General features: G+C 57.4%; 7 protein-coding genes and 2 non-coding genes across 9 annotated transcripts; 6 read left to right on the top strand and 3 right to left on the bottom strand.

Moving 5' to 3' along the window:
- Positions 1 to 2675: 2675 nt before the first annotated feature.
- Positions 2676 to 4139, bottom strand: ACO1O0_006851 (uncharacterized protein; the record flags this gene model as incomplete). The annotated part of the gene is made up of 1 exon (XM_083196229.1): positions 2676 to 4139. One exon carries the CDS (start codon positions 4137 to 4139, stop codon positions 2676 to 2678), a length of 1464 nt encoding a protein of 487 aa, XP_083047437.1.
- Positions 4140 to 5246: 1107 nt separating this feature from the next.
- Positions 5247 to 6203, bottom strand: ACO1O0_006850 (uncharacterized protein; the record flags this gene model as incomplete). The annotated part of the gene is made up of 1 exon (XM_083196228.1): positions 5247 to 6203. The coding sequence occupies one exon, from the start codon at positions 6201 to 6203 to the stop codon at positions 5247 to 5249; it is 957 nt and encodes a 318-aa protein (XP_083047436.1).
- A 2059-nt stretch (positions 6204 to 8262) lies between these two features.
- On the top strand, positions 8263 to 8366 carry ACO1O0_006849. Its single transcript has one exon. It is a non-coding gene; the product is annotated as a tRNA-Pro (tRNA).
- Positions 8367 to 9742: 1376 nt separating this feature from the next.
- Positions 9743 to 10255, top strand: ACO1O0_006848 (cytidine deaminase-like protein; the record flags this gene model as incomplete). The annotated part of the gene is made up of 1 exon (XM_083196227.1): positions 9743 to 10255. The coding sequence occupies one exon, from the start codon at positions 9743 to 9745 to the stop codon at positions 10253 to 10255; it is 513 nt and encodes a 170-aa protein (XP_083047435.1).
- A 290-nt stretch (positions 10256 to 10545) lies between these two features.
- ACO1O0_006847 (uncharacterized protein) lies at positions 10546 to 11263 on the top strand (the record flags this gene model as incomplete). Its single annotated transcript, XM_083196226.1, has 2 exons — positions 10546 to 10598; positions 10780 to 11263. The coding sequence occupies 2 exons, from the start codon at positions 10546 to 10548 to the stop codon at positions 11261 to 11263; spliced, it is 537 nt and encodes a 178-aa protein (XP_083047434.1).
- A 1585-nt stretch (positions 11264 to 12848) lies between these two features.
- Positions 12849 to 14494, top strand: ACH1 (acetyl-CoA hydrolase; the record flags this gene model as incomplete). The annotated part of the gene is made up of 2 exons (XM_083196225.1): positions 12849 to 13000; positions 13066 to 14494. The coding sequence occupies 2 exons, from the start codon at positions 12849 to 12851 to the stop codon at positions 14492 to 14494; spliced, it is 1581 nt and encodes a 526-aa protein (XP_083047433.1).
- A 401-nt stretch (positions 14495 to 14895) lies between these two features.
- On the bottom strand, positions 14896 to 15865 carry ACO1O0_006845 (uncharacterized protein; the record flags this gene model as incomplete). Its single annotated transcript, XM_083196224.1, has 2 exons — positions 14896 to 15288; positions 15380 to 15865. The coding sequence occupies 2 exons, from the start codon at positions 15863 to 15865 to the stop codon at positions 14896 to 14898; spliced, it is 879 nt and encodes a 292-aa protein (XP_083047432.1).
- Positions 15866 to 16694: 829 nt separating this feature from the next.
- On the top strand, positions 16695 to 16766 carry ACO1O0_006844. Its single transcript has one exon. It is a non-coding gene; the product is annotated as a tRNA-Arg (tRNA).
- An 872-nt stretch (positions 16767 to 17638) lies between these two features.
- Positions 17639 to 20487, top strand: DR1 (fungal specific transcription factor domain-containing protein; the record flags this gene model as incomplete). The annotated part of the gene is made up of 5 exons (XM_083196223.1): positions 17639 to 17683; positions 17967 to 18807; positions 18875 to 18886; positions 19272 to 19707; positions 19767 to 20487. 5 exons carry the CDS (start codon positions 17639 to 17641, stop codon positions 20485 to 20487), a joined length of 2055 nt encoding a protein of 684 aa, XP_083047431.1.
- Between the last annotated feature and the right edge of the window lie 159 nt (positions 20488 to 20646).

Raw genomic sequence — 20646 nt, 5'->3', positions numbered from 1 at the left:
TTGAAAGTAAGTTTTGATCACATCGAGGCAGAGTACCTAGACGGGGCAGATGACACGCACATTTCGTGTTGGAAGTGTGAATCCGAAGCAAACCGGAAGAGGCAGTGCAGTTGTCTAGATTATTCTCGGAGGCTGACCCAGAGTCCCTCTTCCGAGAGTTACTTGCACACACGCCCGCGCGGTGTCAAGAGGCGTATTCCAGTTCGGAGTATTAGGTACATCCTCAACACAACGGTGAGCTGCGTGCATGCATGCCTTGTTGTCCGTAGCACAGCACTAGGTACGGCGGATACATGGTAATGTGTAATACTATCGCAAAAGTGCGGAGGGGTGCCACGAGCTTCTGGAATCAGAAAGGCCCCGGAGCCTAAGGGTATCCCACTGGTGCAGCCAAGGCGCCTCCTGAAACTGGTCATCTTGGCTCCCTTAACCTTAATGGCAGTTCTCTTCAGACGGCCAGTGTCGGACCTCTCTGATGATGGACGACAGTTCTGCAACGCTCGAGTCAAGCGTCTCGCCCGGTAGTAATAGGACCACACACCTCGACACCGACGCACGGCAGTCCTGTCACAGGCGCTTATGCACCTCGCACGAGGTCATCGCCCGACTAGGATCTTTATTGCAAGCTGCGAGCGGCCACATGGTTCCTCTATGCAGCTCCGGGTGCAATATCGGTGCGTCAGAGCAAGTCCAGAGGCCCCGGCTGACAAAAACTACCCTTTCACAGCCCTCAACAAGAAAAATGACTTTAAACGAGCTGAGATTGACGAGACGGCGTGTGGCTGATGCGAGGGCACAGCCACATATGGGCAGAGTCATGGCTGTGGCGTCAGCTGTCTCTTCTCCCCTGCTTGGTTCCCGACGATTGGCTCTGCATGGTCTGCATGCCAGGGTATCCGGACATCCGCACATCCTGGCCTCCCAGGTGCGCGCGCGCCCGATGACCGCCCACCAACCCGACGCTCCCAGGGACGAACAAGGATGAAGCAGGTTGGGACCCGATGGGGGTCAGCGACGGGCTCTGACGGTTCCCTGGCAGCGTGTCCCGATGTGGGAGGAAGAAGTGGGAGAGGATGGCTGCAGCAAAAGCCCGCCTACCGGGCTCCACTGGTGATTTTTCATTGGCCTGCCATGGTGGCTGTGCTGGACTTTGCGCTGCATGACTGTGGGGGCGTAAATTTAAGTTGGCCAATCTCCAAATCTTTTGAAGCGTTGGTGGCCGAGTGGCCCATTATTGCGAGTCTCAGATGCCAATGTCAACTCTGTTTGGCAGCAGGACACCCATTTAGAGGTATCCGTGCGTACAGAGTAACATCTCAGCTCAAAACCAGTCAACCGATTGGGCACCCAGCTGGTGATCCCCAGCTACGTAGCAAGATATCGTGTCCGCAATCTGCAGCCTGGGAAAATCATTGGTTCATGGCCATGTACGAGTACATAGTCCCGGCAACGTATCACAATTTCGCCACTACAATGGCAATTCTACATAGTACGTACTAATACGGATGTACTCCCCCGTGCAATCTCTTACAGATTGGACCGCGGGCCCGATAGCCCGGAGCGTTAAAGACCCTGGGCCTCTGACGCCACTTGTCGCAGTGGGAGCTCGATCCCTCGACTGGGACAAAAGTGATATCATCGATCATGTCATCCAGGAGCTCTACTCCGACGTCGAATCCTGATATTAAGTCGTGCGAATACATCCAGACTACTTGCCTCCCCCATACCCAACCAAGCCAAGTCTATCTATCTCCCACCAGAACTGACAACACGGAGGCACTGCCTTGTTCTGATCCACCGTGGGGGCTCGGCATGACGCTGATATCCAACATGAATGCCGTCAAAAGCTGCCCTGGTGCGAATAATAACGCTCGGGCTTCTGGTTAGCTTTGTTATGGATCCGTGGCTGAGCTTCGTGAGGGATCTTTGCCCTCCGGCAGCTCACCGTTGTCATTCATTCCACAGGATCGAGACATTTACGAAACGCAAGTAACTAACTAGTCATTCATTATTACTCATCGTAACTACTGCTGCCAGGTGGCACCCTGTGTAGCAAGCGAATACGCTCTCGACAACACCCATAACTAGCACGTGTGCCTGCATACCCTGAGGACGTGTAACTCTCCGCAACTCAGCCATCATCCACGTAAGAAGGCCGCCTCAAGACCAGGACGACGTCCACATGTCATCAGGTGAGATCGCAAGCTGAAATTACGAATACTACGGTAGTCCTACCCACAGCCTCCCCATCGTTGGGCATATCTGGAGGCCGTCCAGAGGCAACCAGCGGTGGTAGTCACACTATCTTTCCACATCGTGACAAGTTTCACCCCACAAGTTGTCTGATATCAGAGTGATTTTTTCTTCCTCACAGCCACAATAAATGCACTACCTGCCTTCCCATGCCCCAGTTTGGCGGCATAGTGCCAAAGCAAAAAGCGGTATGTCAAAGCGGAAATATGCAGCCAAGGAAGGGGATCCTCGTCGGTACATGACCGAACAAGTATTGGCACATGTATCAAAAAGCTTTTCTTATTCACTGACCGAAACTCTACACATGACATTCCGACAGAGGGAGGAGAGCCTAAGGGGAAAACGAAGAGAGAAAAAAACGCCGCAGAGAATGCTGCTCAGCCCCCCGGGATAGGCAGATGCCGAAACCAAAGACGTAATAATCACCGGCCCTTGGGCTTGATCGCCTCCAACGGATCCGTCTCCTCAGGCCTCCTGAGCACGTCCAGGAGCTCGGTGACAACTCGCCCCTTGGCGCGCTCATCCAGGGTCTCCATCATCTGCTCGTTCGAGATCCTGTGGCGCCTGGCCCATTTCTCAATGCCCTGCACGATCAGCCTCCGCTTGGTAACGTAGTCCGATGCATAGCCCATCTCGCCCGGCGCGTTCCTCCAGCCCACGCCGTACGTGTTCTCGAGATCCACGAGGGGGGGGTTGTCCTCGGTCCCCTCGTGCCAGGCCTTCCATACCCCCTTTGTAGTCCTGGCCATTTTGACAAACTTGAAGCCGACGGGGCCATTCTCGAGTGTCCCGATAGCGAAACGGTCCTTAGTCTGTCGTGGTCTAGAATACCGGGGCTTCTTATTGGAAGTCGGAGCTGTCTCTTCATCGTCTGCTTCCCTGTCTCCCGCGTATGTGCCGGGTTGCTTTCTCTTCTTCGAATTCCCAACTGCTCCCGTAGACCTGGCAGTGGCAGAACCTGTCTGTGACGACGATGGGAATGCCATCCTGGATCTGGACCCGTGCGTTCCGGGAGAGGGAGCTGGCTCGCGGGAGCGGTATCTTTCGTGGAGTATGTCGGCATCTTCCTCGTCCTCGGATGGTGGTTCGTACAGGTCGTCGTAGTCCCCCCCGGCGGCATCCGTCATAGGGGTATCCTCATCCTCCCGTTCAAACATGTGGTCCATCCCCCGTTCTGCCGTATCCTCGCGCCCGTCTGTGCCCCCAGAGCGGAACCGGAGTCGTTCCGAGCGGCGGAACTCCATGATCATATTCTGGACATCCTGATCGTAGGCGTCATCGTCGTTCGCATCGTCTCCTCTGCGATCCTCCTCGGTTTTGCAGTGGCCAGGAGGGGGGGATTCTGCGTATTGGGAGGGCTCCTTCCTCCGGGGCGCTCGCAGGCCGGTGCTTCGGAGGGGCCTATGTGCTGTATCAATTGTGACTTGCGGCAGATTGGGGGTTGGCGAGGGTATTCCTATGGTGATACCGCCTCCTGCGTCGCTGTCCTCACGCTTGATCCCCTCGCGTGGCCGTACACGGGGAGTGGCCTCGACCAGGAATGGGAGGCTCGTGATAGGAGGCAGCATCGGATGACTTGTCTCCCTCTTCTGGTGACTCTGCGCAGCGTCATTTGATTTCTTCTCTAGTTCTCGGGTTTCCGACTCCAGCCTGGCTATCTTCGAATGGAGATGGACGTTCTCAGAGCGGAGAAGCTGGTTTACCTCGTGGAGGCGGGTTTCCTCGACGCTGAAGCGCTCGTTGATACGCGAGAGGGTCCTATTCTCTTCCTGCAGTGCTTGGATCCTTGCCTGGGGGTCGTCGAACGCTCGCTGCGTGACCTGGGTGGTCTCCTGGTGGCTCGGATCACGGCTGGCGCCCCGGGCAATAACCCTTCTCGGGGCCATTTTGGGTTGTCTTGAGCGTATATTGCGGAATTATCTGCTGTATTGGAGAGAGTGAGGTTGGGTACAAAAACGAGCAGAGAAGAGGAGAGTGTTGTTGGACGAGAAAGTCTTCGAGGGAGCTAGATATGTGTTTTTTTGGTAGAGTGAGGTCTGAGGTGAGTGACCTCGCGTACCTTGGCTTTGTGGTGCCTTTGCCTGTTGTCAGTTCTCAATAGTTCGTTCAAGAACTCTGACTTCTTCGGTACTATTCAAAGACCCTGCTGGGGTTTGATGTATGTGCTTGGATACAAGGTGATTGTGTTCGGTGAACGGGTGGGCACAACGGGGGTGGCCAGCTCCTAGAAGCTATCCTCGTTCATGAAATTCACGTTCATGAAAATGAGTTTAAAAGCGTTGATTGAGGAGGAAGCAGTGCAACCCATCTGAGAAGATCCCGAAGTCAAGTGTTCGCGTCTGGCCCAGCAGACGTCCCATCAGAGTCGCCCCGTGAGCTCATGTGGCACCTAGCAGCTATCCAGCTGCAAACTGGCCGCTCACCCAGTTTATGAACATCCCTTGCAGTCCTCGAACCCTCGCCCTCTGCCTCACTCAATCGGAGCCATGAATGGAGACAAAACCAGGAGGGCAGACCACCCAGCGGCCACGGCCGCTCCATTGAACAACGCTGGTGGCCACGGACGCTCTCCCTTGACTTGGCACTGCGGTTCATTCAATATCTATTTGTGGGAACAGTGCGTTTTTTTTAATATTATTAAGTTTATTTTTATATTTATTCTATTTTCTTGTTCTGCGCTGTTCTGCTCTGTGCTGTCCTGCTCTCCGATCATCATTATCTAATGCAACACGCTGTGCTATGCTATGCTCTATCATGGGAAACTTCAATGCCCGTCCTTCAATCTTCTCGACATGCTCAAGGTTGAAAAAAGAAAAAAAAAAAAAAGGTGTATGTGTGTAAAATCTACCAGTCAAACTGGGTGAAAAAGAAAGGGGGTGAGGGGTATAGAACGCCAGTGTAAATGCCCATCAATCTCGCCATGCAATGACGCTGAAAAACGAAATCGCCCACGCAGGCAGCAAATCAAAGTGAAAAATCGTAACGTCGTCTTTTCACCGACGACGACCACCGCCGATGATCCAGTAACTCCACGCCGGCCGCCTCCTGCCCCCCGCAGCAGCGGCCTTCTCATCCGCGGCGGCAGCCTGCCTCCGGTGGTGATGGCTGTGGCTGTGACTGTGATGGTGGTGATGCTGGGCATCGTCCTCCTCGAGCTCGAGCCTGTACCGGCGCACGCTGCCCGAGTCGTCGTCAAAGGGGATGTGACGACCTCCGTCGCGCGCGGCGAGGCAGTCCGGCAGCAGGTGGCGACGGATCCAGCCCTTGAGGCCGCGGCTGGCGGCGTCGATGGCGGCGTACTCGAGGCGGCGGGTGCGGTCGCTGGTCCAGTAGTGGGTGGTCTGCGGGGGCAGGGTCTGCAGAGGGAGGTCTGTGTCGGCGTCGTGGTGGTGGTGGTGGTGGTGGTGGTGGTGATAGGGCCCCATGCCGGAGTGCTCGTGGTAGGGGCTGCTGTAATTGTGGTTATGGTGGTGCATGTCATCGGCCGGGTCGGGGGAGGGGAAGTGGAAGTAGGACGATGGCTCGATGGTTTGCGGTGGTAGCTGGGTACGGACGATGTGGACGGCGGACGAGTTGTACGACTTGGCGGAGCGGCGGGTGGAAGGGCGTGTGCGTGGACGGGGGGATGGAGTGCCTGTGTTGGTGTTGGTGGTGTTGGTGCTTGCGCCGGTCCCCCGGCGAGGAGGTGGTGATGGCCGCGGCTGCGAGATCGAGGAGCGAGGAGTGCCGCCGTACGACTCGTAGCCCGAGTCCTGGCGCTTCATGTGGATGGCAGCCGGGTAGCTGTGGTGGCGCATATCTTCGCTGGATGGAGTGCTCATGTCGGTGATTTCCCTGGTGACAGGCCTGGCCGTCTTGCGTGGTGGTGAGGCCGGCGGCTCAAAGAGCTCAATGTCGTTGAAGCTGTGGTACGTCGCTTCCGACGCCGCCAAGCTGGATCGATGACCCATGCTGGGCGGGAGGTTATGCAAAGAAGATGGTGTATACAGGTCCAGTGTTCTCATGGGGGGGGGGAGCCGTGTCAAGTTGTAGTAATGGGAGTCAATTATATTCTCGTGGAACAAGTCGGTGAATGACTGGGGTTCACGCCCCCAGAGGCGGAACGAAATGTAACAGGATTCCCACCTTTGTTCGAGTTGTCCTGGAGACGAATGTGTCAAAAGTTGCGGTCTGCAGGGCGAGCCGTCAAGGGGACGCTGTTGTGGCGGCGGGTCCCTGGCCTATTTGTCTATCGCGATGAATGACGGTCACGACTCACACAGACGAAGAACGAGGCTAGCAGTTTGAAACCCTGGGGAGGCTGCTGGTGTATCCGCAATGGTGCTTCTCGAGTGGCCCAAGTGGAAACAGCTTCCAGGCACCGCACTGGCACACTGCCAGAAAATCGGAGATGGACGGGCAAAACCAGGATCCCAGGCCCAAGGTCCACCGGGGGGATATCGGTCAAAGCTGCGAACTTGTGTCTGGCGGTGAGGGAGGGTGGAGCAGAGCGGCTGGCGCCTTGTGGGTTAGGTGTTCTGCGTTGGCGGCTGGGAGGAGTTGGTTATACTAGAAGGACGGGGTCCACGTGCAGAACCTGAGCGCCCAGACTCGGTGGTTGAGCGTTGAGAGAGGGGTTCCCAAGGCCGGCGCGCGCTGTCATGCGGGGTGAAGGCGTTTTTGTTCTGTTGCTGGGAATATATAATAGTGTCTAGCGTCGTGGTCGTCGTGACTCGATGGTGCAAGTCGTGTTAGGATGTTAGTGGGGGCTGGCGTCGTTCCCCCGCTGCAACCCCGCGATCAAATGTCGACGGGAGCGTGGAAGATGATGGCAGATAGATATTGTTATCTGGAGTCCTGAGACCTGAGACCTGAGACCTGGGAAGGGCTGACTTTTGTCCCCTCTCCCCTCTTCCCCTCGACGTGTTCGCCTCTGAGAAGCGGGCAGCACTAGAATATAAGCTGGCAGCGCCGTGCATGAGGAGTGCATGAGCGCTGCATGACAGACGATCTGGTGCCTGTCTCGCCCACGGCGCGCCACCAACTCTTTGAGTCTTCGGTCTGGTGACACGGCAGACAGACGCTTCCGATATCGCTGGCCGGCCAACTTGACAAGACGCTGCTGGAAGGGGAAGATGGTGGTGGGAAGCTTGGGCCGCACAAGGTGCTGACGCTAATGGCGACGCCGATGGTGGTGAAGAGTGGTGATGCTATCCGTAGTTGGTGTTGAAAGGATCTGATGCTGCTCTCGCTAGCGGCCACACGTCGCCATTAATACCAGCTCTCCAGATCAATCGAAGCAATCATATGACAGCCCATGCTAGACTTTCACATGTCCAAAGATGCAGTCGATGCATGTGCATACCAAGCGTGTACACAGTCCTGTGGTATTGTCTGGGATTGACGTCCAATCACTGCCGCGGTGGGACAAGGCCGCGAAACCTCGCTCCCACGATAATACGGATAGACGCCGGCAATGATTCCAACGAATCCTGTCAGCTGAAAGGTCAGCTTGAAAGGGGGGATCCCAAGTCTTCCAAAAATGGTCTTTTCGAAGGGAGGCGCTTCTATTCACAACAGTCGGCCATTCGGTGCCACCGGCTGCCACACCGCGGGCTCTGATTCGCGACGTCTCTGGTGCATCCATGGCCAATTGTCTCACACGAGCTACTCTGGTGTGTGAACATGAACTTTGAAAATGTGCGGGCAAACTTTCCATCAAGCTTTGAGGGGGCGCGCGGGGGGGGGCCAGCGTCTGATTCTTTCCCCTCTTCAGAACTCTGCGGCGCTGCGCCCAGAACTCCACGAACAAGCTTCGCAAAGCTTGGCTGTCGGCCCGCGCCCTGACTTCTTGGCAGGGGTTTTGTTGGAAAAATCTAATAATTCCCTCAGGTTCGAAGCCTCTTGTGTGTCTGTGGGTCGTGATGATATTGACATCTGAAGACCGACCATGGCCAGAAGCCCACGGTAATATGTCAAATGCCGAGGAGCTTGCTCCAACGAACCAGGCGCCTAGGCGCCAACTCATCAGGTCTGGTGGTCTAGTGGTATGATTCTCGCTTAGGGACGGCGCGAGCCGAGCAAACCCCAAGCACCATTGCGAGAGGTCCCGGGTTCAATCCCCGGCCAGACCCTGTTATATCTTCTCTCCGAGAGGATTTATCTTTTTGTATTTTTGTATTTTTACGTTGTATTACACGTGTATTATTATTATTATTATCATTATCCGTGCTAGTCAAGACAAATCTTTCCCCATGCCGGTGCTACTGTGGGATGCTGAATACTCCCAACACAAAGACATGGCTTCACATGTCCCATGTATGCAGGCAGACCTTTGCCCCTCGGGCACCAAACAGGTGTCGCGGTCCTACTCGCGGACGGAGCTCCGATCAACAGCATCCACGTTTCTCATCGCTTTTTGCTCCATCTCGATGCTGGGCCGGCCACATGGTAGGTGGCGACTTGGGATGGCGTGACTGTGTGAAGTGTGGTGGGTCTCTCTCCTCCGCTTGCTCCGAGTCTCCGGCCACCAACTCCGGGCGCCCCGGAGACCTCTCGGCATCTCGACCGGCTGCGGCTGCAACGACGAAGAATACCCAACCGATGGGCGCAGGCTGTGTATGTTTCTCAATGAAGCCTGGGATATTCATTGCCGTGAGATATGTACTGTCCTAGTCCCGGAACTTTGAGTTATCGCTAGGAGTCTGGTTAATCTACAAGAGTACTGCGTTGAGCAAAACATTGTAACAGGGTTATAGTGAGTAGATGCGAATATACAATGTTACTATTTCACGAGCTCAAGCCAACCCAACAGTCGACCTCTACGACACGAATCGTATATTTAGCCTTTCAACAAGGAAAAACAAGAACGACACGTCAGATATATTTTTATTGTCATCTTTTGCCCATTTCGCCCATTATGGCCAGCGTTACGACACAGGCTGTGGGTGTTGTCTGGTTGCATAGGGTAGCTCCGCATCAGGATGAAAAATTGAGATTCACGCGTGATTGAGGCTTTTGACAAACATTGAATAATGTCTCCCCCCACAATACAAATTCCAGCGAATCCGGGGCATCCTATGCTACGTAATCAATTGAATGGTGGGGGTCCCCTGGCCCACGGTGCTAAAGTGTCAAGTCATGTTCTGGCCCCCAGATGAGTTGAGACTCACTTCCCACAATTATCGCCGTCGTGATATGAAGCTAGCGGCTGCCCCGGCTTTGGTCAGGGTGTACCATGTGAGTGGGCTTATGAAGCAGTAATAAGGTAGTGAAACTGTCCGCCAAGACGTTTCCATTATCGTTGCTGACCGAGGAGTACGCGATAAGCCTAAAAAGGGAGAATGAACGTGAAGCTGTGTAAGATCAATGGTGCGGGGAAACGCTGGTCAAGCTTGGGTGGAGGCAGAGCTGAAGATACAGGTTCACCATTCACGTTGAAACTCAGTGCCGTCAATAATATCTAACACGATCGTTTGAACATACCTTTGACACCCCCAATTTGCCCACCATGGCAAGCCCCCGAAACCAAGAAGCTCTCGAGCTGTGCGTCCGGCTCGCCCGCGAAGCCCTGCAAGCCGGCGACGCGCCCTTTGGCTCGGTGCTGGTCGACGACGACGGCTCCGGGCGGATCCTGCACCACGACCGCAACCGCACCGTGACGGGCGCGGGGGCGGGCGACACCAGGCCCGACGCGACGCTGCACCCAGAGTTCACGCTGGCGCGGTGGGCGATGCTCAACCTCGACGCGGGCCAGCGCGCCCGGGCGGCCGTGTACACGTCCGGCGAGCACTGCGCCATGTGCGCGGCGGCGCACGCGTACTGCGGGCTGGGCCGCATCGTGTACGTGTCGTCGACGGCGCAGTACGTGCGCTGGATGGGCGAGGCCGGCGTGCCGGCCAACGTGGTCAGGCCGCTGGCTATCAATGATGTCGCGCCGGGGATCCCGGTGGAGGGTCCGGTGGAGGGGCTGGATGAGCAGGTCAAGGCGCTGCATGTGGAGAGATGGTCGCGGCGGAGGTGATGGGGGTTTGTTCCTCGGCCGAAAAGCGATGAGAAGCATGTTATCAAGGTTGTTCAAGGCTGAGCGCGAGGGCGAGCTCACACCGGGAACTTGGTGGGAAGAGCACCAAAGGAACAAGGAGGTAGATTGGCATCCATGTCTCTAGAAATGAACATGAGTCTTTTTTATTCACTCGCAGGCAAGAAGATACCCTTACCACACTACTCTACCGCATCCATCCACGAAGAATCAACTGTTCATGGTCTTCCTCTCTGGAGACTCCTATGGAACTACCGAGTTGGGGCGAGTTCATGACATCTTCCCTGGGCTCGCTAGAAAGGAACACCGGAACCAATATCACCGTGTTCTTCAACGATATAGTATAAACAGTAGTCGGATTTCCGACGAGAGATGTTGGACTCACACTTCTAAAGTATCCAAGTCATCTACTTGACCAGGAAACACTTCACCCAAACAACAAGCACAAACAAGGTCAGTCAGCCGAAAAGCATGGAGGCGATCCGAAAGCTTTCTAACCTTCTCAGGTGGAGGTCCCGCCCCGCCGAGGAGCGGGAGAGCGACTTCTCGCGCCACCTCTCGCAGTACATGCAGATCGCCATGGCGGCCAAGCTCGAGGAGGTGCGCTGGGACCGGCGCCTCAAGCGGCTCCTGGAGCTGGACCCGGCCGGGCTGGACAGGCTGCGGACCGGGCACGCGTGGTCGTGGGAGGAGGACCAGGTGCTGGCGCAGCTCAGGTGCACCCACCGGGGCCACAGCACCGACGAGGTGGCCATGATGCTGATGCGCAGCAGGGACGAGCTGGTGGTGCGGTGGGGCGCGTTCCCGGAGCTGCTGGATGCGCGGCGGGCGTACGACGGGTGGTGGGCGCGGTGCGAGGAGGCCAGGAGGGCGGCGATTCAGGGCATGATGGGCGCCATGGTGGACGGGGCGCGGGTGGTTGTCCGGGAGGAGGAGGCCAGTGGTGCGCTCTTCATGGACATTTTCCAGCGGGAGGCTCGAGAGGGCTAAGGCCGGGGGGGTTTGGGGGTTTGGGGGTCCTGGTCTTGCGCGAGCATTGCTATTGACTTGCTTTGATAGAAGAGAGGGGAGTTGGAGTTGGTGAAGCTGATTCTGGATTTTGCACTGAGGGCAGGGATTAGACAGGACAGGACAGGAGTTACTAAATTGATTCCTGATTTTTTTCTTCCTTTTTCAAACATTGACTCTTGGCGCCGGAGACTTGTAATTTGATCACTTATGTAGGCCTATCAGGATATGAGATGCAGTCAATAGCGTGTGTAATATATATATTGATGGAGGATTGGTGTCTGGGGAACATGAGGGGGTGGCACGTTGTCGCATCCCCAGGTACCCCAGATCCCCCCCCAAGTACATTATAGCCGTCGGTTACGTCGTGGGTGCCGACACCCGTTGCTCAGATAAACCTGGCGAATAAAAGGCGGTAAGGCCTTGGAAACCCCGCTCCATGAGGGGGAGAGGGCTATTGCGCAGCTACACACGGAGTAGTGCGGGTTTGGTTGGTGTTGAATTGGAATTTGGAATCCGAATGGCGTCGTTCAACATGACATCATGAATCGTGCACGCTGTGATGGGGCGACGGGCCATCCGACTCTACAGGAATGGACCAGTTGGTGCAGCCGACAATAAGGTTGATGGTATTTACGCAGTACTCGCAGACAGCCGATTCCTGGGACCCGATGCCATTGATTGATGCCATTGATGCCATTGATGCCATGTATTATAACAAGTCTGCAGGAGAGACACGGATGCAACATTACATACATTGGCACTCACAACGGTAGCCGGCCGGTCGAACGGAGGTGCCGGCTATGGCGTGGGCCGGGGCCGGCAGCACTGGGTCGGATCCTGCGGAACAGCGGATCCTCTCACCTAACCCTGCATGGGCGGGTGAAGCCGAGCCAGAGGGCCAGGCCACGAGGGGGGCCCAGGGGGATGCAGAGGGAAAGGTATCTCGACGACGCTCGTGTGTGTGTGCGTGTGTGTGTGTGTGTGTGTGTGTGTGTGTGCGTGCAGAGAGAGTCATGAGGCGTGCTCAATGGCATGCGGCATTGCTCCAGGATCCCAGCGTCAAAACCTCGCGAGCACCGGGCCTTTATCGACCCACAGGATGGATGGCCTGACTCGCCGTGGTGAGGCTCCAGGGCGGGTGCCCCAATGGGCCAGTGCCTTGGAAGCAAGCCCAGGTGGGAAAGCCTGGGCAGCCTGGGCAGCCTGGGAAGCCCTTGGATGCGACCAGCCCGTCTCCACTCCGGGCCGGAGCTTAACTGGGACGTGGGACCGTCCATGGGCAAATGGGACCCGTAAGACCGTAACCCATGGGCCCAGCGCGCAACATTCGATGTTGAAAGCGGGCCTCCGGGGTTCTGGGCATGGCAGTGGGCGGCAGTCTGCCAGACTGGGCCTGCGTCTGGCCGCCTGGTGTGTTAGGTCACCGGCTTAAATCCCATCACTTGCTCAAAATCTCTCCCTCCCCTCCGTGTTTTTCTTCCTCACCAGTGCCTCTCTTCTGTGCTGTGCCTCCCTCTCCTCCCCCTCTCCCCTCCATCCTCGCACTCTCCTCTCTCCCATCACAATGGCTTCGCCAATGGCCTCGGCGGCCCTCAAGGCCCGCATACGCAGGCCCTCCATGCTCAAGAAGCTGTGCAAGCCCGAGGACCTGATGCACCACTTCCCCAACGGCTCCTACATTGGCTGGTCCGGCTTCACCGGCGTCGGCTACCCGAAGTGAGCATGGCTCGATGGAAACCCCCCCAAATGTTCCTGACATGGCCTGCTAACCCCCGCAACAGGAAGATGCCCACCTACATGGCCGACCACGTCGAGAAGAACAACCTCCAGGGCCAGCTCAAGTACTCGCTCTTTGTCGGCGCGTCGTCGGGTGCCGAGACGGAGAACCGCTGGGCCGCCCTCGACATGATTGACCGCCGCAGCCCCCACCAGGTCGGCAAGCAGATCTCCAAGGGCATCAACGAGGGCCGCATCAACTTCTTCGACAAGCACCTGTCCATGTTCCCCGTCGACCTCGTCTACGGCTGGTACACCAAGGACCGCCCCAACAACAACCTGGACGTGGTCGTCGTCGAGGCCACCGACATCAAGGAGGACGGCAGCATCGTCCCCGGCGCCTCGGTCGGTGCCACCCCCGAGCTGATCCAGATGGCCAACAAGATCATCATCGAGGTCAACACCGCCCTGCCCTCCTTCGAGGGCCTGCACGACATCACCATGACCGACCTGCCCCCTCGCCGCAAGCCCTACCTCATCATGGGCGTCGAGGACCGCATCGGCACCACCTCCATCCCCATCGACCCCGAGAAGGTCGTCGGTGTCGTCGAGTCCGACTACCAGGACGCCACCACCCCCAACACCGAGGCCGACGAGACGTCGTTCCGCATCGCCGGCCACCTGATCGAGTACTTTGAGCACGAGGTCGCCCACGGCCGTCTGCCCAAGTCGCTGCTGCCCCTGCAGTCGGGCATCGGCAACGTCGCCAACGCCATCATCGGCGGCCTCGACAAGTCCAACTTCCGCAACCTCAAGGTCTGGACCGAGGTCATCCAGGACACCTTCCTCGACCTCTTCGACTCGGGCCGCCTCGACTTTGCCACCGCCACCTCCATCCGCTTCTCGCCCGACGGCTTCCGCCGCTTCTACGACGGCTGGGAGAACTACTACGACAAGCTGCTGCTGCGCAGCCAGCAGGTCTCCAACTCGCCCGAGATCATCCGCCGCCTGGGCGTCATCGGCATGAACACCCCCGTCGAGGTCGACATCTACGCCCACGCCAACTCCACCTGCGTCATGGGCTCGCGCATGCTCAACGGCCTGGGCGGCTCCGCCGACTTCCTGCGCAACTCCAAGTACTCCATCATGCACACGCCCTCCACCCGGCCCTCCAAGACGGACCCCCACGGCGTCTCCTGCATCGTCCCCATGTGCACCCACGTCGACCAGACCGAGCACGACCTCGACGTCATTGTCACCGAGAACGGCCTGGCCGACGTCCGCGGCCTCGCCCCCCGCGAGCGCGCCCGCCTCATCATCGACAAGTGCGCCCACCCCGTCTACCAGCCCATCCTCAAGCACTACTTTGAGAAGGCCGAGAGCGACTGCCTGCGCAAGGGCATGGGCCACGAGCCCCACCTGCTGTTCAACAGCTTCGACCTGCACAAGGCTCTTGTTGAGCACGGCAGCATGCAGAAGGTCTCGGGGTGGTAAGAAGAAAAAGGGGGGGTGGGGGACGTAGGAGAAAGACAGAGGAAGATAAAAGACCAAGACAAAAAAGCACAATGTCTTTGGATAAAGTTAGATGTATGATTCCGGTAGTTTATTAGGCTCTTGTTCTATTTTTCACATTGTATATTCATGACATGAGGTGCCTGCAGGCATCGCGTGTGAGCTGAGACTTGACTCACTTGAGCGCACGTGTCGCGGGGTTTCAATGTGACATGCCGTCTGCGACCCTGCGTTATGTCTATCCACTGACAAGTCATGGGCATTCTGACCCGTGAAGCGGAGGAAGATGACGTCTATCTATATGCGAGTTTGTGTACATACACATGTATCAATGCATTGGGCGCTGCTCCATGTTAACAATTGCCGTTTCTCTCTGCCCCTCTTTATTGAGGCGCCCCCTTCTCCTTCTCCGCCTTGGCCCTCCCCTCCTCGCGCTCACTGAACCGATCGCCAAACAGGTCAAAGTGCGGCCTCATGACGATGGTGTACTTGACCAGCTCCTCCATGCAGTCGACCAGGCGGTCGCGGTTCGGGCTGGCCATCATGCGGCTGCCCTCGGCCTCGCCCGTGAACTGCGTGTACGCCTTGGGCACCGAGCTCTGGTTCGGGATGGCGAACATGCGCATCCACCGCCCCAGGATCCGCAGCGAGTTGACCGCGTTGAACGACTGCGACCCGCCGCTGACCTGGGCGATGGCCAGCGTCCGGCCCTGCGTGGGGCGCACCGACCCGGACGACAGCGGGATCCAGTCGATCTGCTGCTTGAAGATGCCCGTCTGCATGGGGGAGTCAGCAGTGACTTGAGGCATACAGGTGGCCATACCTATATCAGTAAGGACGGAAAAAAAAGAAGAAGGAGATGCGTACCAGGTTGCCGTGCTGCTCCGGGCTGACCCATACATGCCCGTCGCTCCACCTGCTCAGCTCCCGCAGCTCCTGCACCTTGTCATGGCCGTGCTCCACGTCGTCCTTCTGGGGCAGCCCGGCCGGGTTGTACACGCGGACGTCGCAGCCCAGTCGGAAGAGGATGCGCGCGGCCTCGAACGCCAGCAGGCGCGAGTACGACCGCGCGCGCAGGCTGCCGTACAGGACGAGGATGCGCAGGCGGTCCCGCCGGGCGTCCAGCAGCTCCGTCTGGACCATCCGGAGGGCGGTGCTGAGCTCGAGGTGCGCGACCCAGTCGTCCGCGGCGAACTCCGGGCCCAGCAGGAAGGGGCGGTACTTTTGGCGGATGGCCGGGTCGTCCTCGTGGGCGGGGATGGCGAGCGAGGCATGGCTGTAGGCTGGGTCGACGGCGAGCTTGGTGACTGGCCGGGCGGCGTGGGTGTTGTTCAGGTCTCCGTGGCCGCTCATCTTGCTGGCGGGAGGCTGATGGCGCTGAGATGCCGTGGAGCTGGAGGATGAAAACTGCCTGAGTGAGACGCCGTGTCGGAGGAGGCGAGGGATGTGCTAGCGGGGCGTGTAATGGCGCCGGGGGATCTGCAGAGAGGGGCGGAGCAGGCTCATTCCTCCGCTGGACTAGATCGAATGCTTTCAGAGCTGGACGCAGGGTGTACGAGCAGGCGGTGGTGCGCGTTACGAAAAGTAATACCTCGTCCAGGATTCAAGGCGCGGCGAGTTGGGGATAGGGACCATTCTTGGACAGATCGACCATTATAAGTGGGGAGGGCTACGGAGGACCGGCCTGGTGGGCGGACGTGGGATCGCTTACATGGTACTATGCACTCGGTGCATCCCCGGTTTGGAACTTTGGAGGAGTCTGAAATCTGAAATGGCCGAGGGTCTGTTCGGATTTCAGGCTAGGAACAGAGTCGACACAACCTGTTGATTCTAATGTTGGTGTGGGCCATACTTGTCCGTTTGGCGCGGCCACTGATGAGGTTGGAGGTTTCGTACGAAACACCCAATGTTGAATGGTTCTCCCCCGGCTTCAATGGGTATTGTTTCCAATCATCTTTGCCTTTTCCGTTTCCGTTTCTGGTAGCCGCAGCCAATCCGATAGGTGAATCGTGGAAACCTGTCGACTTCTGCCGCACCACCCAGCTTGCGTGAAGTTACCCATCACCATTTTCGAAGCCCCGAACACCAGCAAACGCCTCCAGCAAACGCCTCCAGCACGTTCGGGCTCGAGTACAGAGGACGGTACCTAAGGTGAATATCCCTGGCATGTTTCCATCAAACAGGGCGCGTGGCCAAATGGCAAGGCGTCTGACTACGAATCAGAAGATTGTGGGTTCGATCCCCACCGTGCCCTTTCTTTTTTGCTTTTTGTTCATTTTGTCCCCCCCAACTTCTTCATACATAACAATCAGGGGCGAACTCTATATATATTTTCATTTTTGATTGGTGAATCCAACAATCGTGTTACGTATGGCCTTCGTGAGGAAGGGATCCGACACGAGCCTAGCCAGCTTGATTTCGCCACGCGGCTGTTGCTGGTACCGGCAACAGGGGAGGTCTAGGTCCAACAACGACCTTCTATAACATTTACCGCTTTGGAGGCTGGCTGCTCTCAGCTGGTAGAGTGTTTATTTTTCCTAGGATGACCTTCCGCACAACACCTTCAGGCTTGTGATACGCTTGAGCTGCGATGCTGGTATAAGTCCATGGACCCCCGGAGCCAGGACCGGCGGGATAACTACTCCTTGGATGATACAGATCTGAGATGACCCCAAGCATTGGCACCCTCCTGAATGATTGGTAATAATAGTTAAGCAAATGACGGATAAGAACGGGGGCAAGGGGGGCCAACGGGCCGCCGCATAGGTATGCTAGATTTGGCATGGGTGACAGGCCAGCCATGCATAGTCCCAACTCTAACCAGGCTGCCAACCCAATAGCAATGCGGCTGTGACCGGTCTTCACGAGCACATTGGGCGTTTCTGGGAATTCGGACTTCTTTTTCAGTCCCTTACAGCATGCATCCCATCATGTGGCAATGTCATTCCGCCATGGGGCCGCTTCGGCGATCTCCCAGAACGCCTCCAGGACTTCCAGAACGGGAATGGGGTCAACTCGGATCGCCGTTGGTCGATTCCCAAATCAGTACGTAGTCCTCGTATGGGTATATAAAGTTCAAGAGCCAAGACAGCGCGGGGCGAAGCAGAAACGAGCCAACCCAGAGCCATGGAGCCGCCTCCGAGCAACACTACCATTACTCGATACTTCGACGTTGGTTGACAATACTACTACAACGAACAAGTTCCCCCCAAACTAGCAGCAGCGACTATGAGCAGCAGCTGTTCCTCACGCGACTTTCGAAGCATCCGACCTGCTTCACCCCAACCCAGGGCGTCGGCCACGGCGCCCATGTCGTCGCGCGGCGGCCTCCCGCCAAAGAGCCGCCGCGCAGCCCAGGCATGCTACGGCTGTCGAAAGTCCAGGATAAAGGTATAAAGAACAGGGAACGCGCTCTGCGAGATTTCCAGCCCTGAATCACTGATGAAACTTCCAGTGCGATGGCCAGCGGCCGACATGCAGCCCCTGTGCTGGCAAAAGCCAGGCCTGCGGCTACGAGGAGGGCCGGTCGCGGCACCTCGCCACCAAGTCGCGCCTCGAATCTCTCGAGAAGCTCGTCGACGCGCTCAAGACGGGGTCGCCGGACCAGGCCAGCCGCCTCCTGGGTCGTATACGGACCATGGGTACGCTGATTGGCGTCATGGACGAGGTTTCCCACTCGTCTTCGAACAGTTACAGCAGCGGCAGCGAGCAGAATGACACCGAGTCGTCTCCGTCGTCCTCGACCTTTCGAAGAACCAGCAGCTCCTGCGATGGTCCGCCAGAGGGAGTGACTCCTTTCGTCCGCATGGACGTGGACCGTGTCCAAGTACCCATGGTACCTGAGCCCATAGGGGCCACCATCCCTGACCCGCCATCGGGGACGGGGACAGGGAAGGGGACAAAGGACCGCTCACCCGAGCTGATCAGGCTCCTGCTCCCCGACGCCGAGATCACGGAAAAGGGCGTGAATACATTCTACAACAGCTGCGGGCGGCTGTTCCACGTCTTTCCCCGGGAGCAGATTGCCGAGTGCTACCACGCCGCGTACAAGAACCAGAATGGCACGGGGCCCAGCGTCAAGGTGGACATCTGCTTCCTCATGTCCGTCGCGGCGGTGGGCGCGCAGTACCTGCACGAGGACTTCCCGACTGACATGGACGGTAGCTTCTACGACATCGCGAGGCATTGCTACGAGACGGTCGTCGAGAAGCAGCCGCTCGATGCGATCAAGGTGTGTGCGTTGCTGGCGTTGTATAATATTATGGATAAGGATACGATATCACTGGCCTATGTTGGTAAGTATTGAAACCGTAGTTGGCACGAGCTGTGGATCGTGTTACTGACTAGGTATCTTCGTAACAGAGACTGGCCTTGGTATGTGTCGTAGGTATGGGCTGGCCGGAGGAGACCCTCGACTGTCAAGTCTCACGGATGCTCAGTGGGTTGACTATCGCAAGACGTGGCGTACATTGATGTTCTTCTCGAGGTGAGTAATAGTCTACTACTTAGATCTCGCCGCCGTTGCTCACAATGGTACGTAGCTGGCTTGCCTCAACCTTGGGGTACATCTCTGGAAATGACCTCGTGTGCGAACGACTCTCGGTAAGGCGTCGTTTCCCCCGTAGCGGAAATTTAAGGCACTAACCGCAGTTTCCAGCTCTCGGATATGATTTCTCAAAATCCATCGGATCTCTCCGAGAGTGCGCCTCCCTATATACCATGCTTCCCCCCCATGGGCACAGCTAACTCTTATAACTAGTTGTGCAGACGGAAATGACCAAGATATGCCTGCTCAAGGCCGACATGCTCCGCCTGCACCTGACGCTCAAGGAGCTCACGGCCTCGGATGTCCAGTCCATCCTGGAGGACCTGCAGCAGTGGCACAGGGAGCTCCCCCCGGTGATGCGCCTCAGCTACGCCGGCCGCGAGGAGTTCTCGGTCGAGGCCAGGCGGTCCATCTTCCACGTCCACCTGCTCTACCTCGGTGCCATCATGCTCCTCTACCGCCGCATTGCCTCCGAGGTCTCCCTGTCGTATGCGTCTGCCTCCAGGAGCTGCAGCCTCCTGCCACCGTCGCTGGAGGACGTGGTGACGAGGGTGGCTGGCGAGGCAGTGCTCGCGGCGAGGATATCGGCGAGGATCCTGAAGCTGCTCCTCCACGAGCGTGGCGTTTTCAAGCGCTGCTGGATCGTCATGTGAGTACTGACAACTTTCTGTCTACCACTGTTTCGCTTCTAACAGCGGATAAAAATAGCTTCCAGACATATACCTCGTGCCTCATCATGCTGCACTCGGCCGCGCAGAAGCAACTCCACAACTTCAATCCAGCAGCGCTGGAGGATGACATAGCAGGCATCAGGGACGCCCTGGGGGTCCTCAGTTTCTGCGCCTCGTCAGACCGGATCGCCACCAAGTTCCTCCAGCAGCTCACGGACAGGTTCAACCAGATCTTGACGCAGCAGAGCGCCACCGTATGCGGGGGATTGCTGTACGGGGAGGGGGACATGGAATCGCACTCCGTCACCTCCTTCAGCTTCCTGGACGAGGGACTGGAGGGGAGGGACCTGGGGGATTTTGGGTACCTCCTGACCATCCCCAAGTATGGCGATGCGTCGCAGACGGCCTTTTGCCTGTCTCTCCTGGAGATGATCGGCCGGCCATTTGCCGATCCCTTCAGCACGCCCATCCCCCAGGCTCTGATGCAGAAGACGGTACGGGATGTTTCCGTCGCACCATCGGAGCAGCAGCAGGGGCAGCAGCAGCCGCTGATGAAGGAATCGCTCGAATGGAATCCCGAGAGCAGCGTGCGGTACAAGTGGGACACGGGCCTCATGTCCCCCGGGATGGCAGTGCCCGACGACGCCCTGGACAGCTTCGAGACACATGGGCTGGGGCCGCCCGGGTACGAGGAACGGTTTGTTGGCAGCACCAAGCCCAGCGGGTGGGCCGATGCCACGCAGCCTAGGTGCTGGTGAAAGATGAGAGAGAGGTGGGTACGTATTTGACGAGGAGGAACAAAATGGCTGGCCTCTCATGTGAGTGTAGTGCCTAGGTAGCTTCTGCTGTGGGATCTTTTCCTGGTAAATTGTAGCGAGGAATACCAACTAAATATACCTATACTAAGTCCAGTATAC

This window comes from Amphichorda felina (assembly GCF_050947745.1).
Source record: "Amphichorda felina strain 45539 chromosome Unknown scaffold_7, whole genome shotgun sequence".
In the NCBI taxonomy this organism is placed as follows: domain Eukaryota; kingdom Fungi; phylum Ascomycota; class Sordariomycetes; order Hypocreales; family Bionectriaceae; genus Amphichorda; species Amphichorda felina.
The sequence above is the reverse complement of the archived record's forward strand: the minus strand, read 5'-3'. Positions and strand labels throughout refer to the sequence as shown.